At 33.0% G+C, this 26,586-nt stretch overlaps 1 protein-coding gene across 4 annotated transcripts in view; it reads left to right on the top strand.

Annotated features, from left to right (window-relative positions):
- Positions 1-26,586, top strand: part of LOC129746534 (ras-related protein Rap-2a) — a 432,219-nt gene that overhangs the window by 39,162 nt on the left and 366,471 nt on the right. The window contains exons 2-3 of one of the 4 annotated variants that reach the window (XM_055740217.1): positions 6,132-6,206; positions 7,419-7,935. In XM_055740217.1, coding sequence (XP_055596192.1) covers positions 7,801-7,935 — 135 coding nt within the window. In that variant the 5' untranslated portion in view covers positions 6,132-6,206; positions 7,419-7,800. Of the gene's footprint in view, positions 1-6,131; positions 6,646-6,805; positions 6,919-7,418; positions 7,936-26,586 lie in introns of those variants that run through there. The other 3 variants (XM_055740215.1, XM_055740214.1, XM_055740218.1) reach the window with 3 other exon arrangements.

The following is a 26,586-nucleotide window of genomic DNA, read 5'->3' as shown; positions in this document are numbered from 1 at the left end:
TTAAACCGAATTGATGCCCATTTTTGAATACCCGGGATTAATTCAGGTGTGCTGGCTGGATGATTTTGGTCAAGAAATCAGTACTGGCTATCGTGTGAACACCTTGGAAATTCTAAGATCACAAAATCAAAAAATTAGAATTGCATCAATTGAAAAACTTTGGAATTCTAAAAAACTCCTTAAAATGCAGTTATCTATTAAAATAATTCGTAGAAGTATTATTTATCACTTTTACACCGTAAATTTTTAGAAAAAATCTTGTTTCTGTTGAAAAATACAAGTGGTACTATTCTTATTTCGCACCCTTTTTTCATATTTTTGGTCCTCAACGCCAACTGCTACGTCCATAAAAATATCTTATGCTTAATTTATCCGTTAAACAATTCAAAACAATCTGTAGAAGAAAATTTTGGTGATTTTCATTCATTCATATTTCAATAAGCAAAACACATAGTGGCACTATACTTATTTCGTTCACTATAATCAAGGGAAATTTTTTAATAAAAAATTAACTTTGACGTTAATTGAACTTCTTTAATGAAAATACGAAATGGGGAAAGTTTATGTGTCAAAGTGTTTAGGAATGTTAGAAATTAAAGCCAGAATATTTCAAAATTCTTATTTCAGAATTCAATTTTTGGATTTTTTTTTCTTTTTTTAACATGTTTTTTTAAATATTTTTTTCTTTTTTTATTATTGAGTTCAAATTGATCTAAATTACATCAGAACTTACCTGTTTCAAGAACTGTGTAGACTTGTGGTAATTTTTAATTGAAATTGTAATTACTATTAAGTTATCATTAGTATCTACATATGATCCGCTGTTAAAAACAATAAACTATGCTACAATGAAGACCTAAACCTGTCCTTTTCCAATTTTTTTAAATTTCCTTACAGATATTCAGCCTTTGACCAAAACATTTTCATATCTTTGTTAAGACTTTAATCATGCATTCAGAAGTTGGACTGAAAATGCAGATGAATCTTTAAAAAGATTCTGGTTTAAGTTTGAGATTTTAAGTTTTGAAATCTGACTCAAAATTTAAATTAAAAATGTAAAAATATTACTAAGTTTGAGATTCGAAATTCAGACTCGTTATCTGAATTTCACATACTACTACATATTTCAGAACAGAAATAAATCCAAAACTAAGAAATTAGTATTCTAAATCAGGGATGAACAACCCGCGTCCTTTGAGACGTGTTTGTGCGGCCCACAAAACTTTTCTGAAATTAAATAGTAAATTTTCACTACTAAACCAAAAAATTATACATCAATAACTTATTATGCACGTCACTTGTTTGCAGATGCATTTGTCCCATAATCATTGAGTTCTTTTAAGGACATATATGCAGTATTATTTATTAGAAATAAGTAATATAAGGGTTTGTTAAGACATTATTTTTTATTTCAAGCATTGTGAAAATTGTATGATGCACTGAAATATTTTTGATTAAAAACAGAAATAAGGAAAGTTTTATAATGAAGACTGGGGGAACGATTATAGATTTCTTATCGACACGGCTTTGCGAAATTTCGATTTCTCGACACCAACAATATCTGTAATTCTGTGATTGAACACAAAAAGTTTGTATCGATTACACAGGGGAACAACTTTTTTGGAGCCTATGATTCAATAAGTGGTTTTGTAAGATTTTAGCTCCCTGAAGTCAAACATTTCACACACTTCGTCTATAACTTTTTGTTTCGGTGATATGGCGTGTGGCAATTTTTAATTGATCAGTTTTGGGTAAAATTGATTTTTCATAACTGTAAAACCAATAAACCTTCATAAAAACCAAAAGCTGATTTTCAATCAATTTACTACCTTTTATTCAATCAAGGACTCAGATATTGCCAAGATATTCTTGAATCACAGATACAAAGCTTTCACAAAAAATGAATTCTAAAATTAATATAAATTCCAAAAAATAATATTACAACTTGTTGTGACATCAATAAAGACAGTTATTGAATAATGGATATTGAAGATTTTATTTATTCAACAACTTTGTTGATGACTTCGAAATGGTTTGACTTACCGTTTTTAAAGTATTCAATTTAGTTTATTTTTTCTTTTAAATTTCGCCAGAAATCCTGTTTTCTGCAGGTTTGGAAAAAAATTAAAAAAAAAAAACTTTCATTAATTTTTTTTCTCAGAATTCAAAACTGGATGGTCTTTGGAAAGTTGATCATTGAGTCAATAAATATTTGTTTTTTTCAGTTTTGTCAAAAAAGTACACAAATGGAATAGCTAGTTTTGTATCAATGTTTTAAAGTTATCTCGAAAACTAGAGCTGACAAAAAAGTTAATTGAATATTTGGATTCAGCGTCCCTGAATAAGTCAAAATCAGTTCCTAGATTCCAAGCACCTCGGAAAAATTTGATTTTTTTGTCTTGTGTTATGTGTGATGCTATTTTCAGAAATTTTATAGGTAAATTATGTCAATAATTGAATCCATTTCCATTTTACTTCAAAATTAGCAGTCATAAGATTATCATGAATCAGCCTTAGAAAGCCTATTCCAGAGGTATCACACATTAAATTTATGAAATCTGCGAAAAAAATTATAAATAAAAAATGTAAACTGCAGCATTGACAAATCTGGTTCAAAATTTGTGAAATTAAGCATTTTACATGATTTTGAAATCTTGCTTCAAACGGAACTTCAAATTGAGGCTTCACGGAAAAATTTTAATAAATTGTGAAAAAAATCGCCATGAATAAACTCCATGAAACTTATAAAAGGAAGTGATGACGAAAAATACCATCGGATCGGTTCGAAAACAGGGTTTCTCTCAAAAAAGGGTTCAAATCTTTTTACGAACCATAGAAAAACTTTCAAAATTTTTCGTTTTTAATAAATACATAAAAGGGGAGCAAATGATGTTTCCTTTTTGTAAAAAAGAATGTCCGCTAAACATTTCAAATCAATTGAAACATTTGAATTATTGAAATATGATCAAGATTTTGTGATGAACCTAATAAAAATGTTTCTGCAAGTACATGGATTCGTTTTATTTATCCTTTTGTAGTTTGGTTCTTGTCAAAAATTTGTCTTTAAATAAATAACATACAGCTCAATAAACTGGTATCTATTACCGAAATTTTATTTTAATGCGGCCCGCTGAAAGAATTTCAAATTAAAAGTGGCCCGTTACTTCAAAAGGTTGCTCATCCCTGAACTAAATCCATTATTCAGTAACGATATATACATATTCAGAACCAACAAAAAAATAGGTAATTCTATTTATGCAATTGATATTAATCTAAAATTCTTAGTTTAAATCTTAGAATTAGAATTCAAAATTTAAACTCAAAGTTCGAATTGGCAATTAAATTTTGAAACTAAACTGTATCTGAATTTCAATACCAACTTGATGTTTCAGAATTTGAGTTCATCTTTTCGAATCCGGATGTCGACGATTTTTATAAATTTAATTTTTTGAAGCTGATGAACTCCTTTTCAAATGCACATTTATAACTTTATAACTTCCCAGGTGAAATCAAATAACAGCATAGAAATTTTAAAAATTTAAAAACATTAGCCATTTTATGGATTTTTCAATTTAAATAGCCGCCGACCGTAACCTAGAGGATAGCGTTTAAGTCTTCTAAGCCAGACGTCATGAGATCGAGTCTCGGTCACGGCATAAAATGTACAATTTCTGTGGGCTGGGGGTTTTAGCATTAGTGAGATACTAGCCATTATATCCTTGAAAGATGTACGCTTTTATTTTAAGTAGAATGTAGATCTCTTCAAAGAAACATGAAGTTTTTTTAGTTCTCTATTGAATATGCGAAAATGTTTTTTCGAGCCAAAAAAAATCTTTTCTATGGTTTGATTAGATTAAAATTTAAAACAAAAACACAGCGAGAGTTGCATTAATTAATCTCTGCATGCCTGAATTCATACATGACTTTGGGATCTCGTAGTACATTACGTTTTTTGCAATTTTTTAAAAGACGTGTAGAACAAAAAACAGAAAAAAATCTACTACTGGAGTAATTCTCCTCTTAACAAAAATAAGAAGTGTCTTTCAATGCACTCAAACGAGTTTCATGATAACGAGATAACTTGTTGCATTGAAAGACACTTCTTAATTTTGTTAAGAGGGGAGTTACTCCAGTAGTAAATTTTTTTCTGTTTTTGTTCTACAGTTTACACATCTTCTAGAAAATTGCAAAAAACGTAATGTACAACGAGATTCCAAAGTCATGGTTGAATTTAGGCATGCAGAGATTAATTAATGCAACTCTCGCTGTATTTTTTTTTTCATTTTTAATCTAAAGAAACGAATTGAGAGACCTAGTTTCTTTTGAAAGTATAAATCAGGATGTGTAACACCGTCTCGAAATAGGTGATGGGGTGAACCCAAAATTTCTTCTTCTTAAAGCTAAAAATCTTTTCGAAGTTGTAGATTTTCCAACAGAAAAGGATTCATCTGAAATGAGTTATGAATATTCAAAAAATTTCAAGTGCTTCTGCTGATTTGCATTGAAAGTAAAGTTCATTTTGTAAAGATTTTGTATGCTTATAATTTATTTTGGGGTTATTTCGGCTAAGCAACTGCTGTCACAGTAAACTAAGACCTAAACCAATACCAAAAAATTAACACAAGGATATTACTTGTAGTGAAATTTTCTTAGGTCCTATATTCAACTTCTTCGAATTTATAAAATTTAGGATCCAAATTGACAAATTAGAGGATCCTGGACTAGAGAAAATTCCACATAAAAATATCATCTTTGCGGGTAATTTTTTAAGGCATTTTAATCTGCTATTGGTTTTGGCCTGAGCTAACTGTTGAAGGTGTAAAGTGCTCACAGAGCAAGGATGCCTGGAGGTTTGTACAAAAATCGAGACACCGCTATGAAAAAATCAGGATTTCTCAGGACACCACTTAATTGATGAAAATAACATGCAGCTCTGCTTAGATTGCCTAAATAAAGGCGAAATACGGGTACTGAATAAACCTCAAATTATTCAACTGAAGTGGGCAGAACCTTAGCTAATCTGCAGTTTATATCGAAAAACGCCACTTAAATATTATCTGAACCAAAGATTATCATCGGTTAAACTATTTAATTACAGATTTGTTTTACGTTACCATCATTTAACAAAAAATTCATAATTTAGATATTATTTTAGATATTATTTTGAATTTAGATATTATTTTGAAAATCAGGACAAATCAGCACATTTTAAAGACCATTTTTTCAAATCAGGAAAATTCAAGCGTTTTTGAAAAATCAGGACAAATCCTGAAAAATCAGGACATCTGGCACCCCTGTCACAGATATTTCCCCTTGATATTCAAATACGATTCATCTTATTAATTTACTTCAAATCGATTGAAATTTTCACAAATTAAATAAGAAAATTAATATTCAACGTTATGAAGAGATTAACCACCGTAATGTTGGTATGTTACTTTAATTTGTCGGCCTTAGCGGTGAAAAGTGAAAAGTGAAAATGAGCGGGTAGAATTTATTCCTAGGCCCGTGAGCAACAAAAATTTGATATGTGATGATAATGCTTCTAAATAAATTCTACCATTTTCACCATCTTTCATTTCATCTAACCTTCTATCCATCTATATAAAAATTTCATAATCTTTAGATGTCCCTATTAAAATGGACATCACTTTTCACCGCTAAGGCCGACAAATTAAAGTAACATTTATATTCGACTTTAAAAGAACTGTCGCTTTAAAAACTGTTCTTTTTCTTCCACATAATAAAAAAGTTTTTTTGTTTCTAAATAATGTTTCTCAAACATCAATAAACAATGAAAATAATTTTTGTTATTTTCTGTGTAAAAAAAACCACCATAACACCCTTGTTTGCTTTAATCCCGGGATACCCCCCCTTTAATAAAGCATGTTCACAAATTATGAATCATTACTCTCAATACTTACAAACAGCTTATTTTTTCTGATATCATCACTTAATGAATATCAGTGATTGTCGATTTTTGCTGTTCGGTTATTGGTTTGCATTCGTAAACAGTTTTTGTTTACTGAATAGAAGATCTATTGCGGGGAAATTTCAATATGATGTTTTTTTTACATTCAAATTAAATGAAATCAACTAATGAATTTTTTTGTCCTCTCTTCTTCTTACAGACACTTCATCGATTCGAATCCGCGCGTTCGAGTCCAGCCATTGGAAGAGAATCGCTTAGGATCTATCAAAAAAAGGTTTCACAATCTGTAACGATCGAACTTAACAACACAACACACAACTAATCAGTCAGTAATCAAATTTCGGACCTCGGGCCGGAAGGGTTTTTGTGAATCCGTTCGCGTTCATTCGTCGTTTATGGTCCCATTTTACGACCCAGCAGCACAAAGTCATCGACCTCAACTTTTGAGTCAGAGCCAGCCGCCGCCACCCGAATTGTGGGTGAAGAAGAGTTTGTGAACAACATTTTTGGCGGAGTTGCTGTTGTTTTTTTTTTGTGGGTGTTTGTTCCCAATAGTGTGGGTTACATTTTTTATGCGGGTGATCTTATTGGTGTATGTGTGCTTGGCAAAAATTTAGCGGTAGTTCCATTGTTCATCCATCGATGTTTATCAGCCTTTGCCTCTGTCTGTCTGTCCGTTGTTGATGTTTTTCGCGTGTGCTCCGTTTGTATAGGTGAGTTGGTAATTGTTGCTGTGCGCATCAACAGTAGTGAAAGTCACACTTTGCCAATTTTATGTGGTTTGAAAAAATTGCCGAATAGCTGAATCACTCGACTCGCTCTGCTGTATTGGTGGGTTTCTTATCGAAACATGCGATTGGTGCCGTTGCAGGAAAAATAAAACCGCCTGCCAGCAAGCAAGCAAGCAAAGTGCAACGTCAAGTGCTGTGTTTCTCCCCTTCTTGGTGAAGCTTTCTTGTGTTGCCTCCTCTTTCTCGCTTCTCGCTGTAAGTGGTACCTTGGTGTATGTATTTTGTAGATAAGTAATCGCGCTACGCGCTGCCGCAAAAGTTGGCAAAATTCCAAGAAGAAAGGCCGGCAATCTTGGCACAGCTCGGCGCAAAATATTGTTATGATTAAGCGAAGCACATTGCCGAGATAATTGGCAGGGGCGGCCCCTCCGGGTGGTTTTTCTTTTCGGTATCGACAGGCGAATACACTACTAAGAAAGAGAGAGAGTGCGAATACTAAGTCGACTTCGACGTCCGAAACAGGGAAGCTCCTCGCTCAGCGCGGAAGAAAGTGCGTGCTCTCTCGGTCCCAGATTGAGATATCCCGGAGTGTGAAACGAGAAGGCCTTAACGTCTCAAAGCTCAAAGCGATCGGAAATTAAAAGTGTGCACCCAGTGTGCTTGAATTTCCATTTAAGTTTATTATTTTGTTGTTTCTATGTCTCTGTTGTGTCGATTCATTTCGCCAATAATAATCAGCTTTTATATATTGCCAGGCTACCATCATCGTTCGAAGTAAGAAGCTAAAAAAGTGAACGAAAGCAAGTGAGAAAAAAAAAGAAGAAAAATAGTGATCAGCGCAGCTGATTTGGTGAAGAAGCCCCTCGTCGGGCCGAAGAAAAAGCAAAAGAAGCGAGCTCACGGAAAAGCTTCAAAGAAAATTCAAAAAATTGAAAAGCGTGGAAATTTCACTCGCTGTGAGTGTTGTTATTGTTTTTTCCCCGACGTCCAAGTGGCGTTTTCGTTTGCGAGTGTAAATTGTTTTGGATCCAAAAGGTGACCGAAAAAGTTTAATTTTCGTAACTAAACGGAGCCGAATATCCTACGGAAAGCAGACGACGACAATAGGAGCAAAGCAGAAGCAAAATCAGCGTAAAAATGCGCGAATTCAAGGTCGTTGTGCTGGGTTCCGGAGGGGTCGGCAAGTCGGCCCTCACCGTGCAGTTCGTGTCCGGTTGCTTCATCGAGAAATACGACCCAACGATCGAGGATTTCTACCGGAAAGAAATTGAGGTAAGTCGCACTAGTCACAAGATTACCTTTAAGCGGATCGGTTTTGACATTGGTTTAATTACTGAAACGGGGTGTCGCTCGCTTATATCGTTTTAAATTTTTCGCAATTTTATTGGATGCTGGCAATTAAAAGGTAATGAACCCCAAGGGTAGTGTGTCTGTCTGGGTGCGGGCACCTGCTCTGACATTTAAGTCATACCAGTTTGTTTTCTAAAAGGTAGCAAAGCAGTGTTCGGAAATGATCCAATTAATGATCATCTGGCATCTGAATTTCATAATGATTTTTGGTAAAATTTGTTAGATCTAAACTGCTACCTGTACTTCCCAAAGCAAAAAATTGTCATTCAATTCACACTTTCTATTTTGGGACTCATAAAATAGTTGAATCTATTAATTCAATTATGAAAAAAATACAATTGGCAGTAAAAACAAGTTGACAATTTTAATATGTGTTGTGAACCTACTTGGTTGAGTACTTCTACTCAATCAAAGTAATCGAAAGATTCCTTTTTTTTTTTATTTTGAAGGGATTTTAACTCCACAGGAGGCATTCGTCCCTAAAAAGATTCCTTTTAAATCAACCACGGTTGAATCAAAAGGAATCTTTCGATTGCTTTGATTCAGAAGTTGACAACGTTTTTCGTAGGTAATTAAAATAACACAACTTAACCGGATCGTTTTTTTTATATTTACATATTAATAACTTAATATTTGACTTGGATATACCCAGTTTTTCAACGAATTATCTTGGATGCTGAACGCACCACAGACATAAGACTTTCAAAAATTTAAAAATTAAAATGAAGAAGAAATTACACATATTTCTATGAAAAACTTTTTTTTAGTAAATTTAAAGTACACCATATGAAAGCTTTTATTAAAAGCTTTCATTTAAAAAAAATATTTCAAAGAATTTCAAAATTTTTACACAGTCAATTTGACTATGATAAAAATGAGTAAATAAACAATTTTTTAAAAGGCTTTAAAGCCTATAAAAAGTCCCGCATTGTTCCAAACTTTTTTTTCTTTAAAGATATACTTTGGATTCTAAATATATGATGAAAAAATTTCCACGCACCTTAAAGCACCGTTTTTAGATTTACACTAGAATAAAGCTGAAAAAACACATGCAAATGGGTATTTTTTACCCATTCATGAGTGAAGATTTAACAAAATTGTAGCTGTTTTGTCAAAAGTTTTCTTACGCAAGATTTATCAATCATTTCACACATTTTGCTCTTAAGTTTCATGAAATCTTTAGATAATATTTATCAATAGATTATAAATCAGTCTAATAAACGGATTTTAATAGAAATACAAAGTGGGGTTAAATATAACACTTTAAAGTTAAAATGGTATTTTTCATTCAAAATGTTCAACATTAACAAAAGAGTTCAAAACACAAAATAATTCTTTTTGCTGCCTCATTGTATGGAACTGCAGGTTTATTCAGTGTCTTCAAAAGTTGCTGATAATTTCAGTAGGTATTTGTTTTTTACTTTTTGCAAGTTGTGAATTGGTATTCAAAATAAAAACTGCTAAGATTATTCAAAGGGGGGGGGGGGGGGGGGGGGGGGGCAGGTTATGGAATGATTATAAATTTCTTGAGGTTTGGATTTATGGCTATAAAGTTACAAAAATAGGACAAATGTAGTAAAAATATGACGGAAACCTGACAAATATGACAAAAATTTAACAAATGTGTTCAAAAGGTGACAAAATTATGGCAAAAATATGATAAATGTGATGAAAGCATGACAAAATTATGACATTAGTATGACTAAAATCCGACCAATATGACTTTCATTTGACAAAAGAATGACAACAATCTGACAAATGTGACAAAATTATGACATTATGTATGACAAAAATTGACTTTAAAATGACAAAAATATGACAAATAAGGCAAAAAATTGACTCATATGATAAAAATTTGAAAAAACTATATCAAATGACAAAAAACTAACCATACAATGAAAAAACATGACAAGTGAAATAAAATTATGATAAAAATCCAACAAAAATCTGAGAAATATAACAAAAAAATGTCAAAATTATGATAAAACTATGAAATGAATCTAACAATAAAATAGTTAAAATTCGATTAACCTTTGTCAAAAATATGACAAAATTGACAATAAACAGCATAACATGGCAAACTTATTACAAATTTGGTAAAAAATGGTCACCACATCTGGTATCACATCTGTCATATGGTTATCACTTTGTCATACTTTTACATAGTTTTACATTGTCTCCTTTTTTGTTATTGTATTGTCAATTTTTTTGTCATATTTTAATCATAATTTTGTCATATTTGTCAGACTTTTGTCAGACTTTTGTCATAAGTTTGTTATATTTTCGTCATATGTTTACCACACTTGTCATGTTTTTGTAATTTTATTGCTAAAATTTGTCATAGTTATGTCATAATTTTGTTATATTTGTCATATTTTTGTCGTTCAGTATTGTTCCGATTTTGTCAGCTCCCGATTTTGTCTACCCCCGATTTTGTCTATCCCCGATTTTGTCAGCATTTTATCCCGATTTTGTCAGCCTTTAAATTTAGTTGAAATTTTCTGCTTTTGAACTGAAATTCCCAGTCATTTAACACTGTATGTTTTTTTTTGGGGTTGTCCTGACCCACGTAGAGGACCACCCATTAACCACTTAGTATTTTAGGGATCATTCAAATATTACGTAACGCTTTCAGGGGGGGGGGGGAGAGAGTATAGCAGTTTTCTACGCTTTGTGGATTTTGCTTGGAAATTTTGAGACGATTGTGTTACGTAGGGCGGAGGGGGGGTTGAAAATGCTCGAAAATTGCGTTACGTAATATTTGAACGGCCCCTTAAGGGTTGGTATTTTAAGGGTTGGAGGGAAGGTTCATAAGAGTTTTCATTGATGACGAATGGAAGGAGGTTGAAACTTGACCACATTTTGATCACATGGTTTATGGATAGCCCTTAGGGATCATCCATAAACCACGTAGACTTCAGGGGGGAAGGGGGGGGGGCTGGCCAATGTCTACGCTCCATACAAATTTTCGAAATTTTATATGGACAAAAGTATACGAGGGGGGAAGGTGGGAGGGGGTCTGAAATGACCAAAAATGAGTCTACGTGGTTTATGGATAGTCCCTTAGGGAACTATCCACAAACCACGTGGATTTGTCTTTTTTCATGAAACTTTTTTTTCAGAAAAACAAAGGACGGTAAAAAAAACATTTATTTTTGTAAATCCATAAAAAAGTACCATTACATACTTCAAATTAAAACGTGATCAACAAATTCAGCTGTTTTGCAATTGCATATCAATCCTGCAGCTACGCACCAACGGTTTTTCAAATGGCATGTACACAATCCATTGTATGAAAGGTGTTTGTAAACAATCACTTAGGGTTGAGTTCTTGAACAGGTCCTCCATTTTGCTATTTGCAAGACCTTTCATTTGACGCCCCAAGAACTCAAATCGGTCAAGCGGTCATCGAGAAACGTGTGAGACATTATTTTGTAACATACACACACACATACGCACATACATACACACATACAGACATGTTCCGATCTCGACGAACTGAGTCGAATGGTATATGACACTTGGCCCCCCGGGCCTCTGATCGAAAGTTGGTTTTTCAAAAGACATGTATTACCTTCTTTGTAAGAAGGGTAAAAAAATAAAGAAAAGGGGTCAATGTCACCCCTTATCATGGTATTGACATAAAATATCGAAATAACAAGTAAACGGACAATTATCAAATCAAAATTGAAATTATTTTCAAGAAAAAATTTTTTCCCGATTTTGTCAGGTACCCTGTTTTGTCATCCCTAAATTCAAGATGGGGCTGACAAAATCGGAACAATACTGTATTTGTCATATTTTTTACTACATTTGTCATATTTTGCCATAATTTTGTCATTTTTGTCATATTTGATTACACATTTTGTCATATTTTTATCACATTTTGTCACATTTTGGTAAACATTTTGTCATATTTTTATCACATTTGTCATATTTTTGACATATGTAGTTGTGTTGATTTTTATTTTCATTTTTTGTAGAATAATTGTCATATTTGTCAGATGTTTATAATTTTCCTCTCATAATTTAGTCAAATTATCGCCAATTTTTTTTGTCATTTTTGTGTCATATTTTTGTCGTAATTTTGTCATAGTTTTGTTTTCTACATCTGCCCAATACACTCCCTTGTCGGCGTTCTTCTCGCCAATTCGAGCACTCATTTTTTTCCTTCCCATCCCTTGTAAAAGACGTATTTTTCATCAAAATCCTTCGAAAATAGCGGTTTTAGCAGAAATTATTCCATTTCCGCTAGTCTAGCGAGTCAAAAATGCTTTGTTACCATTCAACTAAACTTTATGATAATAGAATGGAGTTTTTTCACTTTCAGCGATCTTTGCTTGAAACTGAAAATGAAGACTGGATAATCTCATGAACCTGCAAAGAACCTGACAACCGATATTGCCGATTGGTGAATGGTGTGCTGAGTGCTGTCGGGATTGAGCTTTCTGTTCATTCTCGTATGAATCTAGTTGGAATTGAACTGACCGATACGCTGCAATAAATGCACCTGAATATTTCAAACAGACACTGATTATTTGCCGCATAAGACATATCCTTTTCAGAAGCGAAAGAAAGGCAAACATCATTTCAGGATTCTCACACAATCAGTTTAAATGGAACGGCAGATTTAAATTTTTCAGAAAATTCGCCTACACCTGTTTTGGAATACTAATTATTTTCTTTATTATAGCTCTTCAAGTGTTTCTTCTTCTTGATTGATAAACCGAATAAAAATAGCACGGCACCTTTTACGTTAAACATTGCTTTGAGGCTGGAAGATTTTTTTTGTGTTATCCATAAGATCAATTAATGAATAAATGGAAAATTAAGTTCATCTCAGTCATGTAAATATGCCTGTAGCGATTTTAACTAAAAACGCTGAACCCTCGAAAAAATAAAAGAATTTTATATTCGTTGCTTGAAACCAGAAGACTGCCAGCTACGTTAGAAGCAATCATAAACTTCAAGTGCCTTAGAAAGGTTATGATGTCTTCAGGTTCACTGTATCTGTTTTCCTTAAACCACGTTTTGGTGTTATTAACTCATACTAATTCTTACATCTATATTTACACAAAACAAACTTGAGAAATATCATCTATAATCCTTTTTTATTTTCATTTTTTTTCCTTTCTATCTTCCTTTCTTCACTCACAAAGTGTTAAGTTAAGCAAACAACCAAAACTGACTTTGACCCCATAACGACTATGAGCCGTTTCAAATGAAGAATTATTAAAAAAAAACTTGAAAAATATTAACATAGTCATCTCTTTTTTCAAACAGACATCTTAAGTTCTGAATTTAGAAATATGCAGACGAAAGTTCAGTTAAATAGTATTTCTCATGATTGAAAGTTGATTCTAGCTAGACTGTAGACTCTAAACTATTTACTTTACCATGATTCTCAATTTTGAACTCTAGATTCTGATCTCTAGAGTTTGGACTCTGAAATCTAGATTCAATCCTCCCTTCGTTATGATTTTTTTTTTGGTTTTTGACTCTATACTCTAGCCTGATGAATAAGGGCTCTTGACTTTGAATTCTAGACTCCGGACTCTGGAGTCTTGACTCTGTTCTCCGGACTCCGTACTATAGATTCTGGATTCTGATCTCCGAACTCTGGACTTGGGTTTTTGATTCTGTACTCTAAACACTGGACTCTTGACACTGGACATTGGGCCCTGGACATTGAATATTCTGGACTTTTGCCTCCGGATACTGAGCTCTAGACTGTTGATTCTTAACTTTGAACTCTGAACTCTGAATTTTGAACTCTAGACGTTGGTACCTAAACACTGGACTCTGAGTTCTGGACACTGCAATCTTGACTCCCAGGAGGTTTAGAGACTCTGGACTCTTTCCTCCGGATACTGAACTCTAGACTGTTGATTCTGAACTCTGAACTCTGGGTTCTGGAATCTGGAATTCGAATTCTGAACTCTGGACTCCAGACCCTGGACTTCATCTATAGACACTGGACCCCGAGCTCTGGCAACTGAAATCTGGACTCCCTTGAAGTTTCTGGACTTTGGACTCTTGACTCCGGACATTGAACTCTAGGCTGTTGGCTCTTAGCTCTTAATTCTGGTCACTGGTCTCCGGACTCACTCCAGAATTTGTTTTTTTGACTCTGGATCCTGATTTCTAGATTTGTGAATCTAGACTCTATACTCTGGATTCCGGACACTTTCTGGACTCTGAACTCTTGCCCCCGGACACTGAACTCTAGATTGTTGACTCTGGACTTTAGATTCTGGACATTGAAGTCTGATTTTTGGACTCTGCATTCTGAACTCTGGACACTTGACTTAAGACTCTGGAATCTGACCTCCTGACTCTGGCACTGAAATCTTGACTCTTTGGAGGTTTCTGAACTTTAGACTCTAGGCACTGGACACTGAAATCTTGGCTCTCTGGAAATTTCTGAACTCTTGACTATTTACAGACACTGAACTCTAGACTGTTGACTCTTAACTCTAAACTCTGGTTTCTGGACTTTGGATTTTGCACCCTGGACTCTGAATTCTGGATTCTATACTTTGGAATCTGGACTCTGGACTCTTGACCCGCTGGAGATTTCTGAGCTCTGGACTTTTGTTGATAGGAATTTAGTTCTGAATCTGGATATTAAATTTTCAATGAAATATACCTCCTTTCAGAGGTTCTGGTTCCAAACTATAAACACTGTATTTCTGTTTTCATATTTCGGATACTGTGTCCAAATTCGGATTCTTGATTTTCAGTTCGATTCCTCATTAGAAATTAGAAATGAAAAATTGTATTGAATTCCTGATTCCAAGTTGGATTTGCAATTCATATAAAATTTAATTTACGATTTTCGAAACTTATATGCATTTTCAATATTTGGATGATAGTTTTCAATTATGAAAAAAATAATATAACAAACCATCCTAAATTTTTGTTTCGTCTTCAGATTCGAAGTTTTAAAACTTATTATTTTTGCAGAGATCAAACGAAACAAAGCTTTAAAATGGCGATCTTAACTAAAGATCAAACGAAACAAAGCTTTAAAATGACGATCTTGACTATCAGAATTATCACATTTATATTAGAATTCAGTTTCACGTGTCGGTATAAAAATAAATATTTGTAATAATGGGTTAAGATTGAAATTTTTAAAATTCGTTGAAGGTATCCAAAAAATGGGTTTATTTGGATGGAACAAGCTTTATAAATCAAAACTGAATTTGAGATTTTTGTTTACAAATAATGTTGATAAAACCCGGCAAAATCCGAGATATATAAACAATATTGAAATTTGAAAACAGATACAGAATTTAAACTTGAATTCAGATTCAAAATTCATGTTCAGAATTAAAATTCGAAATTTAAATTCAGATTGGCTCGCAAATGAGTGATGCAATCAAGATAAAAATATCAAGGTGATGTTTTCGAATAGGAATTCAAATCGCAACAGAAAGCCAATTTATAATTTTTATTGTCAATTTAATTTCAAAATTTCAAATTTTTAACCCAAGTCATTTTTTGTACATAAATAAGCTGAGAATCACAAAGATTAAAAAGATTTTTTATCTTTTTTTCTGTTTCGATTATAGTCGTTTTAACATCTTTATGTTATTCGCGACTTAAAGAAGAACTTTAATTTATTTTGCCAATGTTGTTTTATAAAAATGCCTGATTTTTATTTAAAATATAATCATCCACAATGAAATTGTTGATAGAGCAACATGAAATCTTCACGTAAACTTTAGGGGGGTAGGGAAGGCTTTATTTCCTCGATGTATTCCTGACTTTTAAATATTGCAGTTATTTTTGTCAAAAGTCGAATTCCAAACTAAGAAGTTAAACTTGAAAAAGTTTAAATAGAAAATGTTACGGAACTCACTTTTTCATTTTGAAAATTAATTCATGTTCATAGATGTTTGAAAAGTTTGAATTTGTTCAAACATTTTGTAGTTGAGTTTAGTATATTTAGCTGTTTTATATGAGCATAGAATAAGTTTTTTTTTAAGAAATAGAACGCTTTCTAAAGAAACTATTGCTTAAATATAAAATCTTAATCAACCAGAAATTGGGATGTCCTAGAAATTGGAGAACGGTTGCCATGGACCGATTCTTCCTACGGCCATGCGATAAAGCTTATATTGGAATATTACCCAAGCAGACTTTAATTTCTGAATCGATAGCAATTAGTTACCAAAATGAGCTATCATACCAGTATGATAGCATAATTTAGTATCGCATTTTTTTCCGATGGCAAAATTAGGTTTTATTGAAGCCCCAATATGTCGAAAAATACCTAACCAATACCTAATTGAGGCATTGAGACCGAAATAAAAGCACTATTTGGTTTCATCATTTTTCCAAAACAACAAAACGAGGCATCATTAATCTTTCATTCATTATGAAAAAGCAGAAAAGTGAGATCACAATAATAATATCTCCCCTTCTAATCTAGGGAAACGAGTAAATTCGGCACATAATATTATGGTCATCTTTTAAACATGATTAAAAAAATTGCAATTCTTTTTACGTCTACCTTCATGGAGTTAAAATATGATATTTTTAAATAGGTTCGTATTTTCGGTGCTGAAAATTTTTGAAGCACAACGAAGCCAAATTTGGGCAAAATATTATAAACGAAAATGGCATCGTTGTGCACTCAAAACTTGTTTTGAAACGTTTACTAAACGAGGCATCATTAGGTTTTCAGTGAACCCTACCCGATCAGGAGAGCATATCAAAATAATAACTCAAGCGTATCTCACCAAGATATTTACATCTGATTGAGTTATAATTAAGTACTCCAAATTTTCGATTTTAAGTTTCTCCAATCTGAAGTATATCTTATTCTGATTGACAGACTTGAATGGGGTTGAGCTCATTTTCAATTATCAAGATTTTTTCGGATTGTCCTAAAATAAAATGATTATATTTTATTTTGATATACGTACAACCGTACGTTTATGAGTTTCGCTCAAAAAATTCATAAAATTGAATCCAAGTTTTGGGAAACCAAAAATGGGGCATGGTTTCAGCAAATAATGCGGTTTATTGACATTCCACTAGAAAATTTTCTCGAAGCACTCATATCTTGATAATTTATAATTTTGATAGGTTTTGTTCTACCCAATATCAAACTATACTATCTGAACGAGATATAATCTTGTAAGGAGCATATCTAAAATTGATATAATTTAGCTATGATCGCATAGATTTTTCGATATATTTTGAGATATTTTAACATCCTACGAGTACTGAATAATAACTCATTTAGATAGGAAAAATATTAGTATCAAAATATCTTATCTTGATATAATTTAGTTTTTCCCTCCTGATCGGGAACACTTGGTATAATCGGGGTATCCGTATATGAAAAGTGAGACCCAAATTTTGACATCGTATCACCTTTATTCGTGCAAAATGATACCAAATTTTACTTTCAAGGCATTATAGCAAAATTAGGTATGATTTTGCCATAAAAGTCTGCTCAGGTACACATAAAACTCATAAAAGGAGGAACAGTAAACATCAAGCAGTATTCGATTGAAGTTTCTAATCTATATATAGCTTAATTTGAAAAAATCTTAGAAAGATGCCACAATTTCCAACAAAAAATGGCGGATATTTAAACATTTTCATAGAAAAAAACCTTGACTCAATGAACGATAAACGAAAGCTTTTAGAAGCGGGTCAAATATGATTCAGTTCAAAAATACAGGTGATGGAATAATGTGAAGAATTTGTAAAAATTTGATTTCTGTATTCTAATAAAGCGTTCTGAAGATGGCTGAAAAAAGGACGCCGAAACGTCGAAGGAAATGTTTTTTATTTGGAATTCTCCGAAAGGCATTAAAAAGCTAAATCATGATCTTTTGTTATGATTTTGTTATTTTTGTTATGTTTTTGAGCTGGAAATTTCAATGGGAATCAATAAATTTTTTGTAACTTTAAATTTTGAATTCTGATGACATTACACTTCCAATCTGAAATTCATTATAAGTTTTGATTTTTTTATTTGATGCTTACATACAAGAGCCAAAATATTGAATGATACAAAGGAACTTTGATTTCTTTAAAATAATAATAATAATAAACAAGCCATTTCTTTGATTAAAAATGGTTGACAGTTAAAATTTTACAGTCACCTTAGTACCCTTAACAACGTGATTTCAATCTAGCAACAATTCTAACACACAGAATGCTTCCAAATCAATGCTTGTCAAAATGTTTGATTAGTTTTCCATCAATCAGTGTGAGGTATCGAGCACACAAACAATGTGTATGAAGAAAATCGAGATATTCCGGTGATGTTACCGAAAGAATTTATGTTACAAATGTATACAAAGTATACTTTCGATCTATTTTGGAGCAAGAAAAAAAACTCCATCCAGTTTCGAAGCGCCTCAGTTTGTTCATTGAACACCGAAAGAATGCAGTTCTCAATCAAGCAAGGCTGACGAGAGACGGCTTCAGTAAGCAAGACAATGCACACACGCTGGCCCCACGACGATGCACTTGCAAGCTAGACTGAGCTGCAGCAGTAGAATCACAAATGGCGACCTCGCCGGATGCACAGTGAAAAATTCCAGAAATTTCCTAATCAATGCAATCGTGTTCTTTAGATATCTTGCGTTCAGTGTTTTCCGTCTTTCTCGGTCTGCTTCAAGTCCATTCGGAGGGGGTATTCTTCGAAATTCGATTGATCCGACCACCACTTTCTAAAACGCATTTGAGCATTTCGGAATCGGTTTTCGGTTTTGTGGTGCGGGTGGGTTGAAATGTTCGACGCATTAGTCTCAACCACCCCGAGTAAAGTGGCTGTTACAGTGTCAGTCGAACCACACCAGCCAGCCATCAGTCAGTTTAGTCAGTCATTCAGTCAGTCAGCCAGCCAGTCAGTCAGTTAGTTAGTTAGTCATTCCGTTCCGTTATTCTGTGCTACCCAAGTTTGGACTTGGATGTACTTCTCGGTGTACTTCACGAGTACATGGCTCGACAATAACAACAACAACAGCAGCTAGAACTTGAACATGACTTAGTCAGCCACAGTTGGGGACGACCGCATTTGTTGCAATGGCTATGGCCAGATACGACTATTGATAAACACGTCTCATGAAGCCAGCCAGCCAGCCAGCCAGCAGTTCGTTCATGAATAAATTGTAATCAATGCTGAACCGCAGCTGGCCAAGTGGTTTTGTGCAACAACTACAAAAGGGCCAGGTTCTGGCAAGCATTTCTCAGAGCCATTCAAGTTCACTGTGTGTTTACCTGGCTGCTGACACCGTAAAACATGATTTTCATTCTTATTCTCTTGAGGTTCAGCTTTTCAAAACGCGCAATTCCAGCCATCATCCTAATTGAATGAACACAATTGTTAAAAAATCCACACTGAAATGAGTCAACTTGGACCGGAGTGTACCGAATGCTATCGGAACCTAACGGCTCTGTTCTGGACGGTTCAGGGACACAGAATACTTCCCAATGGGCAGCCGACCAACGGTCGTTATCTTCATCACACAGTCACTTATTAGTACTACTGACTAGGGTAATTTTTTATTTGTTCCATTCGACTATTATAGTATTATAATAGATGCCTTAGCTGTAGCTTCGGTAGGGCACTGGTACTGGCTCATTGTGGAAAGCATTGAGTGAAAAAAAACACTAAAGTAAACAATCTAACCACGTGCTGGCATGTGTATCACCAGTGACGCTTTGTGTGCTAGTTGCTGCTGTCGTGAACGATTGATTACACATCCACTGGAATGGAAGGATACATCACCCCCTCAATGGAGGACTGGTGGTAACTGAATGTGAAGCAACGTAGTCGATAGAAGTACAAAGTATGAAATATGCGCAGGAAAATTAAGAAAGGTAACGAGATTGAGATTAAGAAAAAGATGGAAAACAAACATGAGAATGAGAATGTAAATGGGAATGAGAATGAGGATGAAGTTGAATCTGAGGATGAGGATGAGAACGAAAATGAGAATGATGATAAAAAGATTGAAGTGAGTATAAAACTAAGAATGAGAGAAAAAAAAATGAAAACTACAATGCAAACGAGAATGACAAAAAAAAAGAAGTGAGTGGGAATAAATATTAGAATGATAACAAAAATCAGAATGAGATAAGGAATGAAAATGATTCAAAACATTTTAATGCTCGGAAGTTTTTCGTATCCAGTTCCAAAATATTTTCTAAGCACCTATTTTTAAATAACGTAGCGGATATTGTGTAGTAAATGGTACAGTAAATGTCTAAAATATTTTATTAATATTTTTAATCAACTTTTTATAAACGAGAAGCTTAAATACGTAAAGTTTTGGTAAGCAACCTGTATAGCTTTCATTCACAAAAAAGTTGACCCAAAAATTTGTATGAAGAAATAAGTGAAATTTTTTTTTAATTAGGCTCCCCTTCTACTAACTTAGAATAATCAAGTGAATACACTGACTCGGCAAGTAGAATCTTCCTAAATAAAATGCCTCGATAAAAATAGATGTGATAACTAAATTGATAAGATTGCATATTGCGATATGAATTAATATGATTTGAAAAATAATATCGATTCTTAACATATTTGTTATAAATAATTAGAATTATTATGTTCTGGCCCAGAATTAATCATATTCAATACTTCATCAGATACTATTTTTTGTTCTCGAAAAACACGTTATGCCTAACCGAAACATGCCGAAAAACCGAAACGAATATAAATTAAATGTACGAAGATTAATTTCAAAGAGTTCGATCGAAAATTCGAATAAAGCAAATAACGATGTAATGTTAATAATACGTAATAAGGTTGATCCAGTAATTCATTCACGCAGTCCTTAAGTTAAACAAAGGCTTCATGATATTTTTTTTTTAAATAAACACATGCTTACGAGTAAGAATTTTTTTATGTATATTTGTTCACTTTCGATATTTTCTAATTGGGGTTGGAAAAGGTATCATCATATTCTGGTTTCAAGTTTTCATTTTATTAAAAAAAAAATCTAATAATCTGAAACAATGAAATTTTTCAAAAACTATGAAAAAATGAAAAATTAAATGACGTACTGACAAGCGGCAAACCCTCGAGAAACTTATATTATTCTTCTGGTTTCGAAAATATATTTTATTATAATGAAACTTAATTTTAAACCTTAGAGAATCAGGAATTTATTAGATTATGCGAGGAACATGTGGGAAAAAATTGAAATTGAGTAGCCACAATGTAATGGTTTATAGATGAATTAGAGGCGAATCTACCAAGCAAGCCTCTTTAATAAAATAAATTAAATTAAATTATTAATGAATGCACCAAACAGAATAAAATACCAACTTTTTGTGCATTTTTTTTTTATTAATTGTGCGTATTCTTCATTCGATAATAAATATAAAAAAAATCAGTTCGTGAGTGTATGAATAACGGAATCACTTTGAAATTTCGGAGTCATATAAATTAAGAATTTATCACTGAAAATTTGATTAAAAAATCAGCTTGAGAATGATTTTAAAATAGTTATTTAGATGACAAATTCAAATCTATAAACTGCTTATATTTTATTTTCTATAGAAATCCCAACTTATATCATTAAAATCCTAATAATATTTGAACTTCGAGACGAAATGCAAAAAATGTATGTCCTCACATTTTTGCGTTCAGTTCCAATAAAAAAACACCTACTGTTTTGCAAAAAAAACCTGCAAACAATTTTATAGCGAGAAAATTATAAAATTTTCATTGGGAAAACCGGAAAAACCAGGAATTTGAAAATTAAAACCCGCCGGCCACCCTGGAATAATGAGAGTGAGAATGAAAATGAAAACAAAAATGTAAACTCGATGAGAATAAGTGTGATAATGGAAACGCAAATAAATTAAAAATGAGTATGAGAATAATAGTTGGAAAGAGGATGTGAATTGGAATAAGATTGAGAATGATAATAAAAATGAGAATGAGAATGAGACTGAGAATGTGAATGTAAATTCGATGGAGGATAAAAATAATAGTTTAGTAAAATTTTGAAAATAAAATGAAGAATGAGATGTAATAAACATAGATTGATGATCAGAAAAAGTATGAGAACGAAAATCAAAATAAAAATGAAAATGAGAGAAAGAATGAGAAGAATGCGAATTTAAATAATGAGAAAGAAAAGCAGAAATATGGAAGTTCGAATAGGTGCTTGGTGTTGTATTGAGATTGAATTTGAGATTGAAACCAAAATGACGATGAGATCATATCCTCGGAAGATGTACGCTTAGAGTTAAGTAAAACCAATCTCTTCGAGGAAACATTGAGTTCCATTGAGATCCTGTATGTGTTTGTGTTTTTTTTTTAAATCTTGACACACAAAAACCCCACCTCGTGTTTGAAATAGCTTTTGCTGAAAAGTTTTACTAAAAAAGTTCAAAATTTGAAATCAACCATTTGAACTTCAAAATTCATTCATCCAATTCTAACTTTATACATCAGAAGTTGGTTTTCCAAGTGACAGCTATTGAATACTCACGATAGTCAATAGAATAAGCTAAATAAAAACCAAAACCTGGTACTTATTTAATCACTTTGATTATAAAAAAAAAAGATAATGTCATATTAAATTTTATGCTGATATTAAATACATTTCAGTTTTGATTGAATTTTGTGTTTTTCATTCTTCTGAATGCTAAACTCCTGGTTTTGATTAATTTGGGTGCCCCAGTTTTTTGTCAAACAGCTTTTGTTTTTAAAACACTTTCGAAAAAAAAGGTAAAAATCATTTAAGAAAATTCTTTTCCGACTGTTTTGACAAAACTTTGAAACATAAAAAAGGTAAAATAAAGGTTTCAAATCGATAATCGACTTTGCCCAAGATCGCAAGTAGTTTTGATTTCAGCGCAAAAAAAGTTACATAATTCTTCTACTTGTTCACTTTACTCCAAACCCAAATTGAGTATCAGATATTTTTAAAGCAAAATTCAAATCAAGGCTTCCACAAATTTGTTAAATGAAAGGAGACCTTTTTTTAAATAATTTCTTCTGTAGTGTCGGAAATGCTTGTAATGACATCTTTCCAATTTTATAGAAACTTAAGAACTGAACTTGTTTAGATCAGTCATCATCATCAACATCATCATCAACATCATCATCATTATTATTCCTAAATTGAATGAAGTTTAAAAACAATTGAGGAATCAGTTTAATACTTTCATGTAGATTTGTTAGAGCATCAATGATTGATTTCACTCAAAACTGATTCATTTTCAAATTTATAAACTCATAATCAGCAAAACTAGGTATTTTGCATTTAAATCTTCTTATTTTGTTTTGATATTCATTTAAATTCACCGAGTTTTATTGTATTTCTTTCAACTTTTAAATAAATTTACAAAATTTATTAAGTCTAACTATTTTAATTTTTTATGAATAAATTTAATAAGTTTCTCGTTGTTTTTTTTTCATCCTGAATTATTGTGTTTCGAAAATTTAATCTTCTTGGAAGCCTGTAAATTTAAATTTTCATTAGGAAAATCATAGTTTCTACCTGTGTCATTTTCAGGACCCAGTATTCCGACGGCGTCAAAATGTTCAGAGCTTTAAAATTTTAAAACCTGCGCTTGAAAATTTATAAACGTTTACTTATTTCTATTACTTTCGATTACTTTTTTTAAATCGTTAATTTTTTCTAAACTTTATAAAAAAGTTCGGAGGAGCAACTTTGAAGCTAAATATTGATATGCAACAATTACTAAATTATTATTTGCTTTGTGCTTTCAAAACTTCCTACACGTCATTTTTATCATTCAAAAAACCATCCATTTCTAAACCTGTAATTTATTAGTATAAGCTTTCAACGATGAATTGAACGTGTTGTTTTATAAATATTTAAAGCGAAATTTTTTAATCAATGAAGAAAAGGAATGTAAATTACGACGTTTTTTTTAACAATAATTATTATTATTTTACTGAACAATTTTTAACCATGATTAATTTCTTAGCTAATCTGGAATTTACTTTAGAACTCGGATTTAGTTTCATTTTTAATTTTAAATCTAGGGTTCTGAAATATTGATTTTAAATTTGTAAACTAGGTTAAGCAGCTAGGTATAAAATTTAAGCTGATGTGGACAATAAAGAAAACAGGGCGGAGAGATGTCGAGACACAACGTTTTTTTTACAACAAATACCGCCCCTACCAAATACCCTGAAAAAGGCGAAATACATTACGTCGAAACGTCGAATGAAAAAGTAAAACGCTGTTTTTTCTTAAATAATTTGACTGAAAGCCAAAAAAAATCTTCGAATTATTGTGCTTAAAATCCAAAATCACTGCTTCAAATCGAATAAAAACAACAGGGAAGAATAAGGATATTTGATACCTGAGGATACTTGATTCCTTCGTTATATCTCGAAACAGGAATGTCTTACAAATGCCAAATGTTCTGAATAGAAAAATAGAAAATAGAAATAGAAAAATAGAAATATATTGGAATTTCAACTTGTCGCCCTTCAAAACATCTCGGCATCAGCTTTGCTGCACTTTCCAAATCGCTCAGTATGTAAGGTAAGCAAACCAAATCGACTCTTTATCGCTTTAGTATGATAGCAACAATACACCTACAAATCAGACTCTACTCCAATAATGAACTTCCTTGGAGGTGAAATTATCGGTAAAACATTCTATGTCGGACCGGCATAAACATGCTTTCTAAAAATTGGCATTGTCCTTCCAGCGCAACCGAATTGCATATGTCTGAAAGAAATCGAATAAAACATATCTTATATCCTCTCATAAGACGAAGCAGGATGGACACAATAAGTCAGCAAGGATATTGTCGATTGATGCTATGTGTGTATGTAAACCGGCACCAGAAACTGTCATTTCAAACCGACTCAGATGGTGCACTGGGTAAGGTATCGAACTGGCAAGCCGAGATGAGATGTTGCAGTGAGTTCGATTGTCAATTTTTTTTGATGAATTATCCAATAGGATTAAAATCCCATAAAATGATTTACTTGTTTCGCTTTCATGCATCATTTTGCTCGGGAGCTCGAGTCCTTATGCCAGTAGTATTATTTCAATAATATAATCTTTGGTACAGTACACTTTTTAGCCCATTTTCGACACAGAGATTTGCTGAATAGGCACTGGATTTTTGCAACCTTTTCTATGGGTCTAGAATGTGGATTAAATTGATATGTTTAATTTGGAGTCCTGAAGTATCTGGATAACTAGTGAATCTGTTTTAATTTGAAAATCTCGTTGTAAATCATGTCTCTTCGTGCAGACAAAAAAAGTAAAAGCAATATTTTGAACTGTGTTCTGCTTTTTCACGTGACTCAATTTGATTTTCGCTTTACGACATCCATTACTTTTGATTAACGTTTTTATATAACGTAACATTCGACTGCAACGAATGCGTCGCTACCATATTTGCAAAAATAAAATCATAACCATTTGCCCGATCCATTTGAGTCTAAAAATAGCCCACCGTTTTCAACATTTAGGGTGAACGATCTAAAAATTGAACAACTATTAATGAACTTTTTCCTAGAAATAATAATATCTTTTTCCAGTCAAGGACATACCATTTTTGACGATTCATTTCCTCATAAATTTTGAATCATCAAACTTACCAAAGCCAATTGTCTTTTGTTTGACCAGGACCCTCTGCTGGAGTGCATTATTGATTGGTCAACAACGTTTGACAGCACTCCCAGGAAAATAAAATGGAATCGCTGAATGATGATGGGCACCGGGAACGATATGGTGCTGATGATGATGATGATGCTAAAAATAAGCCTGCCCCATCGGAGGCATCCCACATCATCATCATTGGGAGAAGGGAAACAAAAACAGTTTCCCGAAGCACTTTTCCAACCATTCATACCGGGCGGGACCAATAACTTTATTATGATTGACAGTGTGGGTGCTGGTTTGTGTGCGGGAGTTGATGTGTGTTTGTGTGTGTAATATAAAATTATTGGATTTCTGCTCCTCACCGAGAAGCAAAAATTAGAGGTTTCAAGGATCCAAGTCCCGGTCACGTCACGTCAACTCACGTCACCCGGTATTGTCGTGAGGTAACTACAACAACAAATGATGTTCCGCAGGCAGCGATTCACAAAAACTTGCAGTTTTCGCGTCGTCACCGCATATGTGCACCAAGTTTCACACCCGTACAGCAATACGGATTGCGACAAAAACCGGATGGAAGAAAACTTCCGGCTATCATTTGCCGGCAATTGTTGATGTTTGCCTTTTACCGGAGCCCTGAGGTGGGGGTGGTGATGATGGAATTTTTTCGCTCCCACCATCAGACAATTTATAGATATGCTCGGCGTTCCTTGACAGAAACCTACTACGGCGGAATGACAGCTGCTCTAGGCAGGATGCATTCGAGCTGAATAAAAAAAAAAAAAAAAAAAAAAAAAAAAAAAAAAAAAAAAAAAAGGATCCAAGTTTTCTTTCTATCCGCGCGGCTGCCGTCTGCCCTGTCGAGGCTAATGGACTTTCGCTATTGAACATTTAACGGTTCGCTGAAATATATGGCGGTGGTGGAAGAATAACATCCGAGACTAGACGGGATCAAAACAGAGACGGATGATAGGAAGGA

Source organism: Uranotaenia lowii, chromosome 2, assembly GCF_029784155.1.
Source record: "Uranotaenia lowii strain MFRU-FL chromosome 2, ASM2978415v1, whole genome shotgun sequence".
Taxonomy (NCBI): domain Eukaryota; kingdom Metazoa; phylum Arthropoda; class Insecta; order Diptera; family Culicidae; genus Uranotaenia; species Uranotaenia lowii.
The sequence above is the reverse complement of the archived record's forward strand: the minus strand, read 5'-3'. Positions and strand labels throughout refer to the sequence as shown.